This window comes from Phragmites australis, chromosome 7 (assembly GCF_958298935.1).
Source record: "Phragmites australis chromosome 7, lpPhrAust1.1, whole genome shotgun sequence".
Lineage (NCBI taxonomy): Eukaryota > Viridiplantae > Streptophyta > Magnoliopsida > Poales > Poaceae > Phragmites > Phragmites australis.
The window spans coordinates 25,507,534-25,523,835 of record NC_084927.1 but is presented as its reverse complement, the minus strand read 5'-3'; the positions used below and the strand labels follow the sequence as shown (position 1 = coordinate 25,523,835).

At 43.7% G+C, this 16,302-nt stretch overlaps 1 protein-coding gene across 2 annotated transcripts; it reads left to right on the top strand.

Moving 5' to 3' along the window:
• Positions 1–10,309: 10,309 nt before the first annotated feature.
• LOC133924371 (aminoaldehyde dehydrogenase 2) lies at positions 10,310–16,080 on the top strand. 2 transcript variants are annotated; one of them, XM_062369865.1, is made up of 15 exons: positions 10,310–10,680; positions 10,811–10,953; positions 12,436–12,516; positions 12,606–12,754; positions 13,482–13,574; positions 13,647–13,770; positions 13,896–13,961; positions 14,118–14,187; positions 14,388–14,464; positions 14,534–14,647; positions 14,985–15,062; positions 15,125–15,288; positions 15,405–15,465; positions 15,564–15,670; positions 15,825–16,080. In XM_062369865.1, the coding sequence occupies exons 1-15, from the start codon at positions 10,566–10,568 to the stop codon at positions 15,913–15,915; spliced, it is 1,533 nt and encodes a 510-aa protein (XP_062225849.1). In that variant the 5' UTR covers positions 10,310–10,565; the 3' UTR covers positions 15,916–16,080. The 2 variants fall into 2 exon arrangements, with proteins under 2 accessions (XP_062225849.1, XP_062225850.1); XM_062369866.1 differs by having other exon boundaries at positions 10,311–10,680; positions 15,137–15,288.
• The last annotated feature ends 222 nt before the right edge of the window (positions 16,081–16,302 follow it).

Sequence of the window (16,302 nt, the reverse complement as noted above, 5' to 3'; positions counted from 1 at the left end):
TATCCTATTTATATTGATGTTTTCTTTCTTGAAATTCAACTTTTATGTAATAATGTGACATGAGACTTGGCTATTTATGAATGTTGTTGCATGAGACTTGGCTATTTATGTGTGTTGTTGCATGAGACTTGGCTATTTATGTGTGATGATGCATACTTGGACATATATGTATTATGTAATCGTTCATCTTTTTTCTGTAATAATGTGGCATGAGACTTGGTTGTTTATTATTCATTCAAAATTTATATATTATCTGATTCTATTTGTTGCTTTGTAGATGAGTTCAAGTGACAGTGACAGTTCAAGTGATGATGATTACGCTAAAAAATTGGATATTGCATTGAAGAGGAGAAAGTTGGTTGTAGATGCAGCAAATGTTTTTGCTATGTACTATGGTCAAACTTTCTTGAAGAAGGCAGCTAGGAGACAACCTGATGTGACTGGTTATGATTGGGTCATCAAAACTTTGAATCAACCTAGATCTTGTTACAAGATGTTTAGGATGACCAGAGCAGTGTTTGATAGTTTGCATGATACATTGGTGTCAAACTATGGATTGAAATCAACTTCAGGTATGACATCTATCGAATGTTTGGCCATGTTTTTATGGACTTGTGGTGCTCCACAATCTTTTAGCCAAATTGACAATCGGTTTGAGAGGTCTAATGAGACTATCAGTAGAAAGTTGGCACATGTGTTGAATTGTGTCAACAATCTAGCCGTGGATATTATCAAACCAAGAGATCCTCACTTTGTTGCTCACTTTGTTGCAGTGCATTCTAGGCTTCAAGATCCTCGTTTCTCACCTCACTTTAATGATTGTATTGGAGCAATAGATGGTACTCATATTCCCGTTGTTGTGCCTTCTGATGAGACGGTTGCACATGTTGGATGGTATCGATATACTATTCAGAATGTGCTAGCTGTATGCGACTTTGATATGAGATTCACTTTTGTTGTTTCTGGATGATCGGGTTCTGTGCATGACACAAGGGTGTTCAATGAAGCATTAAACAACTATGCTGATAAGTTTCCATTTCCTCCTGAAGGTATCAACATTACCTCTAAAGTATATTTATTTACATCATCTAGTTCATATCGCTGACATAGTTATTATATGTTTAGGAAAGTATTACCTTGTTGATTCGAGCTATCCCAATTGGAAGGGTTTTCTATCTCCATACAAAGGCGAGACATACCATTTAGTGGAGTTTTGACAAGGCCTGGGTCCTAGGGGTAAGAAAGAAGTGTTCAACCATTTGCATTCTTCCCTTCGCAATGTGATAGAGAGATCATTTGGTGTTCTCAAGATGAAATGGAGAATACTTCTTTACTTGCCAAGTTATCCAATGTGGAAGCAATAAAAAATTATCATTGCATGCATGGCCCTTCACAACTTTATTCGAGAAAGCCATTTGCAAGATAATCTATTTGATAGATATGATCAAGATGAAGATTACATTCCAAATGTTAGTCAAGCATCATTATCTCAACATGAAGAGAGCACTAGTGCACATGAAGAGAGCGACATGAACACTTTTCGTGACAATATTGCTAATGCTTTGATGAGCATGAGAGGATAGGCTAGAAGTTATGATCCGTGTCATCCTCAAAACAGCACCCATGCTGCTGCTGCTCGTCTTTGGGAGTTCTCCACTCTGTTCTCTTTGTTCTTCACCTTGAGAACTATGATCAGGGAGTGTTTGTGTGAGGATAAGGTTAAACAATGAAGCTTTTGACTGGCTGTCTCTTGGTTTCTGCCTCTTGAGCTGTCTGTTTAGCCCTCGTTCTTTTTTGTGGAGTGTTATTTATAGCTCTAGTTCAGTAGTGCATTCTGAAAGCCGAGGTTTCCATGGTGGTAGATAGATAAATTTTAAAAATACACCATCCAAAGTAATCAACCTCAAAAAGACACGGCACACACCAGCAAGGCATCCACGAATGCCAATTGCATCCTAATAACAGTTTACAAAACCTAAACAAATCCACTCCAAACATTCAGGAGCATAAGAGACATTTCAGCTCAAAAGCTATCATCCACAGCATCCAAAAGCGGGGTTGCCAAACAGGTCACTGCTTCTACAGAAACAGCTTCTGGAGAAGCAACCCCTCCAACACAGAAACCAGAAGCAAACTTCTCCAGAAATAGAAATCCAAATAAACAGACCCTTAATCTAAGCTCAGAGCCTTTGGCTCATCACCCACCACTAGGGATGTCTGTGGGTACCTCTGGTGAGGACCTATAGTAGAACTGTAGAAGAAAGCATGCACGAGATGGCCCAAACGCGGCGGGGTGGTCGGTAATGACCACCCCCTGGTTGAGGATCGGCGTACCGCCCACGTCTCACCTCGCCACCCACAAGTAGAAGCAGTCACAGTCCAGTCCCTCCGCCCCCACCATTGCTACCGGACCACCCAAGTCCACCACCGCTGCTCCGTCCTGGCAGTTGACTCCGAACCTCGTAGTTCGCCAAATTCGTCGCCTCTGTCCTGAGCCAGACCCCGAAATTGATCTCGCCAGCTCACCGAGCCGCACGGCCATAGCATCCTCGCCGGGAATATCGAACCGCATCCTTCGCCGCACACGTCGAGCCGCCATTTTTAGAAGAAAAGGCCTCGGCCCTGTCCCATTTTCATTAAATGAGACTGATAAGAACGTTTACAGCTCTCCCAAAATATTCAGCAACGGTAGATAATTAGCAAGCCTGCACCTTAACCTAGCTTACCGAGCCCCTCACAGTTTTAGCCTCTCTCTTTGCGCACCAGATTACAAACAAGTAAAAATATAGGCAGTTCTGAAAAGGAAACATCAGCTAAAGATCAAAGCAAGAACTGCCCCATCTATCAGGTACACTCTTCCGCTTTCATATCAACTTCGGTGTTGCACCTCGTCAGCCCTCCTGTCATCGTTGTTACTATCACACGATCTTCAGCAGCACTTGTAGTTGAAGCTCCAGGAATGCAAAACACAGATCCATCACCCTTGAAGATATAGGCATGGACAGCCATTTCCAGCATCTTGTTGCCTTCAGGATGACTATGGCCCCCATCTTGATCACCTTCCCATAGACCTTGTTTCTTCAGCCTTGTTTCACTAGCACACCTTTTGAGCATACTTCTCTTCTTCTTCAGTGGTACATGATCTTCATCGGACTTCGCAGCTGAGCCTCCAGGAAAAGACACCAAGTTTCCATCTTTCCCAATAGAACACCCTGAAACATCGGTTGCCAGCTTCTCACTTCAGAATGCTCCTCAAAGTCACCTTGATGTTCCGCCAACACGGTTTACGAAACACAAATTCATTTCTAGTAAGCCAAATACCCCTTAATGTTGCTGCAGAGATAACATTGATTTCAGCAACTTTTTTCTGATTTAACCAATGTCTAGCTACTGATTCATAATCTTGCCTAGTGCCTGTACCTAGACATACACAATCGTATTGCCAGATTTCTTTTGCTACTACACATCCAAAAAACAAATGAGTTACATATTCATTTTCAGACCAAAACATGAATTGCAAAGGTTTCTCTACTCTTTTGTTCAAGTTATCAACCGTCATCAACTTATTATAGGACAACAGCCACAAAAACATTTGAACTTAAGGAGGTACAGACAACTTCCACATAGCAGGAATAAAAACAGGAGTAACCCCTTTAGACTCATACTGCCAGAGTAACACATCCTCCTCATTAGACATTTTTAGAGCCGACACAATTTCTAACAACTCATACAACCTTTGCATCATAGATTGAGAAAAAGTTATCCTAAAATTTACTTTCAGCTCATTGCCATCCCACACATTTGCTAATGTTTTACCCTTTTCATTTATGAATTGTGATACGGGTAAAGATCCCAAAATTGTACTGCTAAAGGGGCAGACGCAAACCAGGTATCTTCCCCAAAACTAATTTTTTCTACCATCCCCCACTACCCATCTTGTACCCAAATTTCAGGACTTTTGCATCCCAAAGAACTCCTTTCCGAAACACAGGAACATGAGCATTAGAAAGATAGAAAATATTAGGGGCATTTCTCATGGACTTAATTTCCACTAATTTCTTCCATAATTTGTTCTCATCTTTGATAAATCTCTTGACCCACGACCCTAAAAGACAGACACGGATTCATATCTCTAACATTTGGGACCCCCAGCCCACCATAATCTTTTTTCATGCACACCAAATGCCAATTCGCTAGGTGGATCTTATTATGCCCTTCAAAGTCATTCCATAAACAGTTTGCCATATGTGAATTTATCATATCAAGTGACCACTTGGGAAATTTGGAAAAAGACATTAGCTTCCCTCTCCACCCAGCTATTCTCTTAACAATCTCATCAACCACAGGCTGCAACGTCGACCCGCCATTGTGGTACGCCATTCTTCAATTCGGCTTATCGGACTCTTGACCGGCCGACCTTAGAAGTGTCGTCTAGGCCATGGCTATGGCAAAAACCAATAAGACGGAGGTGCACGGTCGTGGCATCGCCGGCGAGCTTCGCCATGGAAACCAGCGCACAACGCAAAACCATGCCGGCCGCAAGTGGGTGTGGGACGAGTGCTATTATTGATTTGGGAGCAACGGGTTCTGCTCGTGGACACGCCCAAGCCGAGCAGCATCATTCCCGTTTCTGCACGCGTCATCCAACGCTGGGCTCAGGGACTTTGGGCTCGCCTGGCTCGACGTCTCGTCGACCGCCAGTGATCTAACACGACGGCGCTCGGGGGCACCTCTCGAGGACGTGTACGTCGCGAGTGACTAAGTAAAAATTAGTAATGATTAAATAAGCAACATCAGCAATGATTAAATAAGCAAACATCAGTAACGATTAAGAATGAGGATAAATACAAATGACTACCAGCGCATGACTTACTTTAATGTGTGTGCAGCACTTGGGTCATTGCTCCCCTCTTCTGATGCATCATCTGAAGATGAGAGCCTACTCTTTTGACTAGTTGTAAAACCTCCTTAGCAATGCTTGGTTGTATGGCTTAGTTCATGATATTCGGTACATTGTCTTTTCTTGCTGGTGTCAGCCTCATCAGATGTCTTGATCCTGGATTCTTTTGGTCTCCCAGGTTTCCTTCTCAATTTAGACTTCTTAATTTTGTAGCATCATCCCCGTCATCCTCATCAACTATTTTAGCATCAGCATCATACTCATGGTTAGAGCAATCAGAGTTAGATGATGCAGCTAAGTCAGTGTCATAACTGCTATCACTTAGTGCCACTAGTGATTCAGTGTCAGAATAAATATCCTCCTCATCCACTCCTATTATCTCCTCATCATATGCAACTTTTCTTTTGGACTTTTTGACTTTCTTAGTAGGCTTAGCATTTGTGGTTGTATCTCTCTCATTGGTGGACCTCTCATTGGTTGTGGGACTCTCGTTTGTACCTCTCTCAATGTGACCTCTCTCGTGTCTTGAGTGCGCTGGGTTAGACCAACAGGATGATCGAAATCTAGAAGTGGAGTACTCAGAGTGTCTATTACTCTATTTCTCACTGTAAGGTGACACCTATATTTTGTAGGTGAAATTTGTAATGGACCTTCAAAATCATTTATTTGTGCATTGATGGACACTACTCCCTTCTCTAAGTTGAGTTCAAACCTTTGTCTCATCAGTTTTTATCTCTATAGAGGTATCCTACAACGAATGTCATAATGTTATATACTGTTTAGATCCCCACATAATGTTCACCTATGAGATCAACTAATTGTAGCAACCCATAGTTATGTATGTCCACATTTTTTTATAACTGTTTAGTTGATTGTCAAAACTGTGGCAAGCCATACATTGTTAACCTCCTTACCCACATGTCATACACTAAGTTTTTTTTTTTGGCTAACTTTGTCATACTTGGTTAAAAATTTATTAACCATATATTTTTATAGTAAACTACACTAGACTAACTTTAGATGTGATAAACTTAAACACGAACTAAATACACTAGAGAGAATAAGCGGGCTCTGCCCACTCCTTTTGCCTTCGCTCTGTTGCTCCCAAACCACTGCAAGTCCACCGTCGTTGCCCCGTTCGTCCTCGTTCACAGCAAGGGGAGCTGTCACCCGAAATCTGTCGCCAGTGCTTTCCAAACCTTAGAATTGACCTCACCACACGGTTCTCGACGCTACTACCAACACATCGAGCCACACACCTACGATGTCGATCCCTGCAAGAATTGCCACTGGGAACAAGCTCCTCGGCCGCCTCCCTCACCGTGCAGTCATGCACGCATGTTGACCCGCGAGCCATTGTGGTAATCCATTTACCAACTCGGGTCCACCCGCAACATCTCCAGGCCACATTGAAGCTCCCGGACTCTAGATCGCCAGCCCTTGCCACCTGAACTGTCCAGTGACCAACCCGACAGCCTTCTGTCCCACCGCTTCCACCCCATGGTCGGGGAAAGGAATACCGGCTAGACTGCAGTGCAATGTCACGGTTTTGGACACGGCTGAACTAAGAGTTGGATGCTGGGGAGATGGAGCATGTGGTGGCGGTCAAGCACTGGTGCTGGTGCATGCATCCCAACACGGAAGCAAATTCTATAGTAACATATCCAGAAAAATTCTCGTGAGATCTTATTCATGCCATACATCCTGTGATCTAATAGCTAGACTAAAGAGAAAAGTGAGAAAGAGAACACATATCATCATAGAAGAGAGAGTCTTTTATAAAACCAGTTTCTATATAATTTACTTTCTTCCACCCCAGTGCGAGACCATCCAAGCTATCCGTCTAGGCCTCGACGTGCTGCACGCTGCGCCTCTATCCAGGCACCATCGCTGAGCATCCTCGCAAACATTTTCAGATTCCAAGTCTTTGCAACAATTTTTTTTTCTAATAAAAAAACTTTATCGACTTTTATCGTCACATCTAACAAGATTTTGTTCTGACAAATAGCAGCACGAGATGCACTCCGTTCGGTATAGCAAAGGAGGCCTTCATGGAATACCGACCGGGGGTGGTCAGGAAAGGGAATACCGGCCATCTACTAGCTATGTAGTGTAGTCAAAAGCGTAGTGTTGCATAGATGGAGGTGCACGCCCGTGGCACCACAGACGAGCTCTGCCTGGGAAGGCTGGAAACAGCGCATAGCTTGCAGTATTTTTGCCCGGTTCAATCACCTTGTTGTGTTCGTTTCAAAAAAAAAACCATCATGTTGTGATGACAAAATAGTTGTATATTTTTACCACAAGTCATGATCAACTATTTTATCAATACCCATCAGTACCTTATACACTTCTGTGATGTGCGTCGAGAGACCACTACAAAGCCTATTAAAGATTAGTTTCTGACAATATGTCCGTAATTGAACTGGGGTACGTTCGAGATCATGGATTGTGCAATAAACAAGACACGCGATGTATACATGTTCGGGTCTCCGAAGTGGAGTAATACTCTACGTCTTGTATGGATGATATTGTATTTAGATTTTCTCTAGTACAAGCAAGATGGCTAAACCTATTACAATGGAGTAGATCAGATCTAAATTAATCTAGAGTTGAAGTCGTTAAGTATCTCCAAAGCTAAGGTCTGGATGCTTGCGGCGAGTTGTGTAGGTATTGATCTGTCGTGAGTTGAGTCGTTCTCAGGGGTCAGAGTCCTCGCCTTGTAAAGGAGTCCTGGCGCCGCTTTAATCCCAACCGTAGTAGATATGGAGTCATTCATCTTGTCGGTCAAGGTAAGGCAGTCAATTTCAGCTTAGATACTAGTCGTGCTCGAGTCGGTTAACCCGATCAAGATCTTTCTAGCATAGGTATTCGTGATCTCCAAGTATATCAGGTCTCGCAGACTTGGATCCGCAATATCAAAGTTGTTCATCAGGTGTACGATATACTCTATCCATGTACGGTGTACTACTTATATGCATATATACTATAGTTAGATATTTGACAAAACATTTAACAAGTCCCTCTCAACATATGCATACCCGCTAAGATTTTACCACCACGTGAATACAACTTAACAACGGAAGCCCCCTCTTTGTGCTTTTTGGAAGCTATGGAAGTACACATTTTCGTTCTATACAACCAAATGATCTACACAATATTGAGAGTAAAGGAAATTAATCGGCTAGATTCATCCCATATCAGACTTGTGGTTGTATTGTTAACTCGAAAAGATTATTCCACTAATCAGTCCTTAAATTTGAACAAAACTACCACAAACCAACTGTACGAACTATACCGGTCTTATCCAAATCACTTGCTCAAATCCTAATTCTATGTTGCTATAAAAATTATATCACCATCTTTTGTCATAATTATATAAGATCATTATCATATTCAGTTGAGTTATTATTATGATCACCCTTTTAAAATAAGGTTAAGCATCATTTAGCCTTCTATAACCAAAACAATAACCATGGGACAAATATGTTAAAAGAAAACTAGATTACAACGAATCTTTTAGGGTTCTGGAAAATATTATTAACATACATATTTATAAATCCAAACATTTTAAAAACTAGGACCACCACGTCAGCGACTGAGGCGGCTTCGTCATCCGTGCGGGTCCCTCTCTGTCTTCCTCTTGCTGGTCATCCTCTTCACCGCCCTCAACGAGCGGTTCCTCGTCCCACTCGCGCGAGGGCCTGACCACCCTCCAGCGCGTCGCGCGCGGGGCTCGTGCTCTTCACACTCGCCATGGCCGTGGCCGCACTCATCGAGAAGAAGTGTCGCGACACATCTAACAGCGACGGGGTGGCCATTAGCGCGTTCTGGCTGGTGACGCAGTTCTTCGTGGTGGGCACTGGCGAGGCGTTCGCGTACGTCGGGCAGCTGGAGTTCTTCATCCGGGAGGCGCCCGAGTGGATGAAGTCCATGAGCACGGGCCTATTCCTCAGCAAACTGGCTATGGAGTTCTACTTGAGCAACGCGCTCGTGGCCGCCGTCGACGCCGCCGCGCGGGGCACGTGGGTGCGGGTAACCTGGAAGACGGGAGGCTGGACTTGTTCTACTGGATGCTCGCTGTGCTCGGCGTGGTAAACTTCATGGTGTTCCTCGTGTTCGTTAGATGGCAACGAGTACAAGCGCACGGTGCCCGCCTCAGTAGCGGCACCCGCCGTGGAGCTGACAAACGGGACCAGCAAGCTGAGGAGGACGCAATCAAGGTGGCCGTGACAGTGAAAATGGTGGACGTTTAGCTCGTAAGTGTGTGCGCGTGTTGCCGCTGTGTGTAATCTATCTATCTATATACTTTGTCTATAGCTCGTAAGTGTGTGTGCGTGTTACCGTTGAGTGTAATCTATCTATCTATATCTGTCTATAGTTCGAAAGCTCTTTCGAATTGGACAACCTATATTGAGTTGTTTCGAATTGGGCAATCTGTAAAGGCTTGACATAGTTTTCGAGATTTCTTATTTGATAAAATATTTATTTACTTCAATACAGTATGCCACCACTATATACATCAATCTAACATTCTAACTTAACAATGGATATTCATATTTTTTTTTTCCAACAGAGAAGTTAAAGATGGAACCAGGCAACAAAGGTTTTATCCAACATGATAAACGAAAAGCGACTTATATTTTCAAAACAAGTGGCATCAAAGATCAAACTATCAAAGAGCTTACTCGCAAAAGAAAAGGTGATGCTATTCTCCAGCACCTGATTTTGGAAGCCATCTTAGCCGATAAACTTCCAACTGTATGATCTACATCCAACAATTATCTTTTTTTCTTTAACCTTTCGTCCCGCTCGCCTAATGTTATCCGCTCCCGCCACTCTCTGGTCGTCCCGCCTACCGCCCACCTCCGATCCCGCCTACCGCCCACCTCCGATCGTCTTCGACGGCACTCTCACAGTTGGATCCGCTTGCTGCCCCCGCTATACTAACCTAGTTCTATCGAGTCACATCATTACCTCCCTACCACATGTAGCCAGCGGCATCCCTGTTGCCCTACCACCGCGCCAACCTCCTCCGTCGATCTAGTTTGCTTCCTAAGTATCTGTGAGCCTGAAAAATACACTAGCGACTTTTGAAACCCCACGGCTAATCCCTTTGAGATCACCGTTGCCTAAGAGATCGAGATCCAGCTCGATTTCCGGTGTATGATAATTAGGAAGTGTGCAAAAGAAAGAAAAAACAGCTTGCCCTGTTTGCCCACTCCGCTGCTTTACTGTGAGCAGAGACGTCAGCGATACAAATTTACAAAACAGGGTAGCCTTTTTCGCTGCCAAAAGTCGCGGAGAGATGGCGACACCAACCCACCCGCCAAAGCCTGCACGGGTGGGCATCCGCATCCGCGCCACACACGACTACGTGCGGGTACGCCAATCTGTTCACATGGACAAGATGCTTTCGCTTTCCGAAATCAGCATGCTACAGCATCCCCGAGCGACGTGACGCGACCAGCACTAGCGAAGTCCAGATCAGAAAGGTGGTGCGGCGCGCGCAGCGTAATACCCCGCCCCACCTCCGCCGTCGCTCGCCGTTCGACCAAGCGGCCGCAGTCCAGGCCAACCTAGCAAGGCGGCGGCGGCGAGGGCAGCAGCAGCACCGCGCGACTACGCGCTCGTCCGCTCCACCGCGCCGCCTCACCCCGCGGAAGCCATGGCCGCGCCGCCAGCGATCCCACGCCGGGGCCTCTTCATCGGCGGCGGGTGGCGGGAGCCGTCCCTCGGCCGCCGCCTCCCCGTCGTCAACCCGGCCACCGAGGCCACCATCGGTACGTTCGTCCGCGCTCCCCTTCTCTCGCCTTTCGCCCGCCGCCTTAAAAACCTGCTACCGCCTGCCAGTACCGTACTGAACTCGGCCTTTTGGTTTTGTTTGTTTGTTTGTGGTGGTGATCGGGGAAGGCGACATCCCCGCGGCCACGGCGGAGGACGTCGAGCTCGCGGTCGCGGCGGCGCGGGACGCGTTCTCGCGCGACGGCGGGAGGCACTGGTCGCGCGCCCCTGGGGGCGTGCGGGCCAAGTTCCTCAGGGTAATCGCCGGAAAGGTGCCAACCTTTTTGCCCTATCACAGGCTCTCAAGTTGCTGCTTATTTTGAATTTTGTTGGAGTCGTGAACATCTCGTTGCTATGTGAACAGAGTTAGTTTCGGGGAGATTAGAAAGGATGCTCATAACTCGATTAGAGTCGATATTTCGCTTCTGGAAAAAAAGTCGAGCGAGCTGGATAACCGTCGGACAATTGTCGGATGTCTGCTATTTTTTTGGCCAGTCATCTTGTCTCAATTAAACTTGCTGATTGGTTTGATTGTTGTGTATGAACTTCCGCGAGGGATATGGTCGTAGCCAGGGACGAAGCCAGGATTTGAGATTGGGGGACAAGCCAGTGAAGCCTATGACCAAATGGCTTGTGTAGTTGTGTGGGCTGAGCTGCGGGGGTTCCAAAATCGGATGGGGCCCGGCCCACCCTGGCCCCCCTGTAGCTTCGCCCTCGTAGCAATATAGCAGAAACCGTATAACTTCCTTTACTTTAATCTTGGCCTGTTAATCTTATACTGTAGGAGTTTGAGCTTTCAGGTAATAACAGGATGGCAACAGTGCAGGGCTGCAGGCTCACCCATCATAGACAATATTGTTCCTGCTATACCGTGACATCAAATTTGGCTGTAGATTTTCTTTCAATAGTGGATTGCAAAATTTTAAAATATGGATGTTCGTCAGCTACTGGCCATCTGCACTGAATCTAATTGTTATCAGTGTTACTTGGACACGTGTATCCGAAATGTCGCATCTGGCACATCGCAACACGAATTGGACTCTTCTCTACCGAGTCGCCACCTATGCTTCAGCCGACGGCAACTCCAACGGCGGGGGAGAGGAGGAGGAGGCAGGGGCAGAAGGAGCGGTGGAGGCGAGGGGGAGGAGGTGGCGACGGGGGAGAGGATGCGACAACGGCTGGGGAGGAAGCGGCGACGGCTGGGGCGAGGAGAGGGAGTCGGGAGGGGTTGAAGGAGAGGGAGCCGGGAGGGTATGTAGGGCAAGAGACGGGCTGGAAATGGCAGCCCAATAGCTCATCTAATCCTTTCTTTTCTTTTTTCTTATTAAACATATGATGCATTTGCTTATGGATTTATGTGGATCAGTTATGAATGTGAATAAAATAGTAGTTGCAATGCAAAATTAGTTGCACAACATATTTTCTCTAATTTGAATTTCCATTTTTATTTTATAAAATTATATATATAAAATTTGCCAAATCGGACATTCATACCCGAGTCGGACTCCGACACCTGCACCTGTGTCCGTGTAACACTGATTGTTATCATTTAATATTAGTGTCGTGTATATATGCAGAAGATCTAATTATTTAGTGCTCTTTGCTGCATTTTAAATGGAAGATCCAAAAGATAAATTGTTGTATGAGGAAATTGTCCTAGTGTCAGTTATTTCTATCACAAATACTTGTATGTTTATTAGCACGCTTGTTTTAACTGGCAGTAATTTTCTTGAATTTTTTGTTGATGGGTGCAGATTAAAGATAGGAAATCCGATCTGGCCTTATTGGAGACACTTGACTCCGGGAAGCCTCTAGATGAAGCAAGTGGGGACATGGTAGCTTCAATTACTTGCACTATGATGTTTAATGTGCCTGAAGAAAGAAGATGCTTCATTTTTAATCACTGTCTTTACATTTATATTAGGAGGATGTCGCTGCATGCTTTGAATATTATGCTGATCTGGCAGAAGCTTTAGATGGGAAACAACATTCACCAATCTCCCTACCTATGGAAAATTTCAAGTCCTATGTACTCAAAGAACCCATTGGGGTTGTTGGACTGATCACTCCTTGGTATGACATCTGCATTGATTCACCATGTTTTCCAGCCATTTCATTGTACTCTTCTGGCTTTCAGTCCATGAGTATATGCTGATTCTATATTTTACCAAAATATTTCTATATTTCTTTTTTTTGAAAGAGGGATATTTCAATATTTCAACTTTCCCTTTTCTTCTTAAGATCAGATGTTTTATCGTTCATACCAGAATGATTATTATTTTCTCTATCTTCACATGCTTTCGGTAGTTCGTGTTTGATAAATAAGAAGCAAGTAGACATTCTGAAGTCCTAGAGGAAAGGCTATTAAGTTGTGTACAAATACATACTGAATATTTGATAATCGTGTTAACAATCATACCAAGATCAGTTTGCAGTGGTTCCTTTTATTTTTGATAGTTTAATGTCTTTGAAGTTAGTAGCTGCTACCAGTTATAAATGAAAATGGTTCCATTTGACCTTTTCTTTCCAAGCAAAGCACACGATGATCAATTAGAAATGTGCTTTATTCTCCAAGCCCCTTAGGTCCATATACTGACCTTTTAGTCATTATGTTCATTTCCAATTGCTGAGCCCTCTAAAAATTAGGGATGTTTCGACTGTATTTACTCCATCATGTGCACCTGGATCTGCATCCTATAACATAGTAGTTGATGAACTGCAGTTGTTGCTCTCGGTGTTTTGTGTAACGAGTTGTAGGATGATCGTTCTAATTTTTTTCTTTCTCCTTGTGCAAATCAAGGAACTATCCTCTGTTGATGGCTACTTGGAAGGTCGCACCTGCCTTGGCTGCTGGGTGTACAGCTGTGTTAAAGCCATCGGAGTTGGCTTCTGTGTAAGGCTTGATGCTTCTTAAGTCGCTTACACAATTGTTATATCCTATGACTAAAATTTGTTCTAAATTCAGGACTTGCTTAGAGCTTGGTGCAATATGTATAGAAATAGGCCTACCTCCAGGTGTGTTGAACATAATTACTGGTCTGGGCCCTGAAGCTGGCGGTCCATTAGCTTCACATCCCCATGTAGATAAGGTCAGACCTCTTCATTAATGAGTATATTCATATGATCATAAAACAAGTTGACAGTGTTTCACGTAATCTGTAATGTTTATGATCAACTCTTAAACTTATCAAATTTATGTGTCTCTGTTTTGTAGATTGCTTTTACCGGAAGTACAGAGACTGGCAAGAGGATAATGATTGCTGCTGCTCAAATAGTTAAGGTTTGTTCTATCTATTTTTAGTTTCCATCCATGCTCAGTAAATTTCCACCCTCCAAATAAATTCTCCATCAACTTGTAATCGTGTATGTTGATGCAAGAAATTTGACATCTGTATCACATAATCCTGATTCCATTGTGTATTATCTTCTTCAACAGCCTGTTTCATTAGAGCTCGGAGGTAAAAGTCCTCTAATCATCTTTGATGACGTTGTTGACATTGACAAAGGTTTCTTCCTCCCTCTCATGTTGCACTATGCCCCTAAGTGTTTTTACAATTAATCTATTTCCAACTTAATTCATAAGCCACCTTGCCAAAAAATGTTCATAAGCCACAATTTTTTAGTTTATGAAAGTACAAATGTCCATTTTACATATTTTATGGCAAGTTTTGTTAGCTGTACTAATGTCTTGCTGAATTTAAAACAGCTGTTGAATGGGCCATGTATGGGATTTTTGTGAATGCTGGTCAAGTCTGCAGTGCTACTTCTCGTCTACTTCTGCATGTATGTACTTCTCCTGGCTATTTTAGAGATCAAGTTATTTTTTGATACATGACATGAAGAAATTCACAGGAGAAAATTTCAAAGCAATTCTTGGATAGATTGGTTGCATGGGCAAAGAATATCAAAGTTTCAGATCCCCTGGAGGAAGGCTGCAGACTGGGGTCGGTTGTTAGTGAAGGGCAGGTAATGTAAATGAAGTATATCACACTTGTTGACCTTTTTGTGAATCTGTATACACTTCAATGAAGATATTGCATCCAAATCAAATAAATGTTCAAGAATCAAGACAATAGTGATGATCTCCAAAGCAAGAAACTATCAGTACTTAGCACATACCCTGCCGAAAATTATAGTTTTATGCAGTTAGGCTTTTCCTACCAACTTAGAATATTCTTGACAGAACCTACTTGCATGTGACATTCGCATCTCTGCATGTCTTGAACTCTCTCATTAACTGAAGAACTGCACCATTCTGTAATTCTTATTTAGAGAACTGAAGAACTTTTTTTCCTTAAATCAGTATGAAAAGACAAACAAGTTCATCTCAACTGCAAGAAGTGAAGGTGCCACAATTTTGTATGGAGGTGCCCGACCACAGGTAAGCATGCTTAGTTACATTACCCGTTTTTGGTTCCTCTGCTATTGATCCAAGCTACATCGATGAATTGGCAGCACCTCAGAAGAGGGTTCTTTATTGAACCTACGATTATAACAGATGTTAGTACGTCAATGCAAATTTGGCGAGAGGAAGTCTTTGGACCAGTCATTTGTGTCAAAGAATTCAGGACAGAGAGTGAAGCTGTGGAGCTTGCAAATGATACTCAGTGAGTTTATTGATTTTGCATGACTGAAAGGGAAAAAACCTTTCATGCTTATACTATTCAATTTTTTTTTTGCGAATTTATACTATTCATATGCCTTCTCTACCATAAATTTTCAGCTATGGTTTAGCTGGTGGCGTGATTTCTAATGATCCAGAAAGGTGCGAGCGCATTTCAAAGGTAACTTGAAGTCGAAGTTTGGCACGGACATTGATTTCACCCCTGATTAATTGCAATTATGTTTGATCCCATAACACGTGCAAATCCCTCATCTGCAGGCTATTCATTCAGGTATTGTTTGGATAAATTGCTCGCAACCATGCTTCGTTCAAGCTCCATGGGGAGGGAACAAGCGGAGCGGGTTTGGTCGGGAGCTCGGAGAATGGTGAGTGCTGCATTAGTAACTGCAAACTGCAAACGTACCAATGTTACAAGTGATACCTCAATATTGAAATATCGCGCAAATTGTGGTTATCACTGGCTAAACAAAGGTGCAATCTTTATCCTCTGAATTGCCTTCGCTGTTGCTAATGTTCCAGGGGCCTTGATAACTACTTGACCGTGAAGCAAATCACCAAGTATTGCTCAGATGAACCGTGGGGATGGTATCAGCCTCCATCCAAGCTGTAAAGTGCTCCTGCTCCTGCTCCTGCATCCGTCTTCAACATTCACCGAAGACGGTCGGTATCAATCCTGCGCTGTCCATGGGCAGAAGATTCTGTGAAGTGCTCCTGCAATAAAAGCCCTCGATGGCAAAGCTGCTTGTGATATTAAATCATCGAGTTTGCACTCTTATCGCTAGCACTCGTGCAGTTGTGCTTGTCAAAATCGCTCATGAAAAAAAAAACCCGACATGCTGTTGTGTCACTTCAAGTCCAAAAAAAAAGTCCATTGGCGTTTCTGATACATTCAGGTCCCTTCGGAACATGGTATTTATTTCTCCATTGTTGCGGGAAATGAACTGCCTCCCGTGAGACTTGTGGAACATTTGAAAGTGCACTGCGTTTGCATCCCGTG

What these genes read in the sequence shown, in the direction of transcription:
- LOC133924371 (XM_062369865.1), top strand. Translation starts at nt 10,566, where the DNA reads ATGGCCGCGCCGCCAGCGATCCCACGCCGGGGCCTCTTCATCGGCGGC. An exon ending in ATGAAGCAAGTGGGGACATG is followed by an intron (nt 12,517 to 12,605) that starts GTAGCTTCAATT and finishes CATTTATATTAG; the next exon opens with GAGGATGTCGCTGCATGCTT. An exon ending in GGTCGGGAGCTCGGAGAATG is followed by an intron (nt 15,671 to 15,824) that starts GTGAGTGCTGCA and finishes CTAATGTTCCAG; the next exon opens with GGGCCTTGATAACTACTTGA.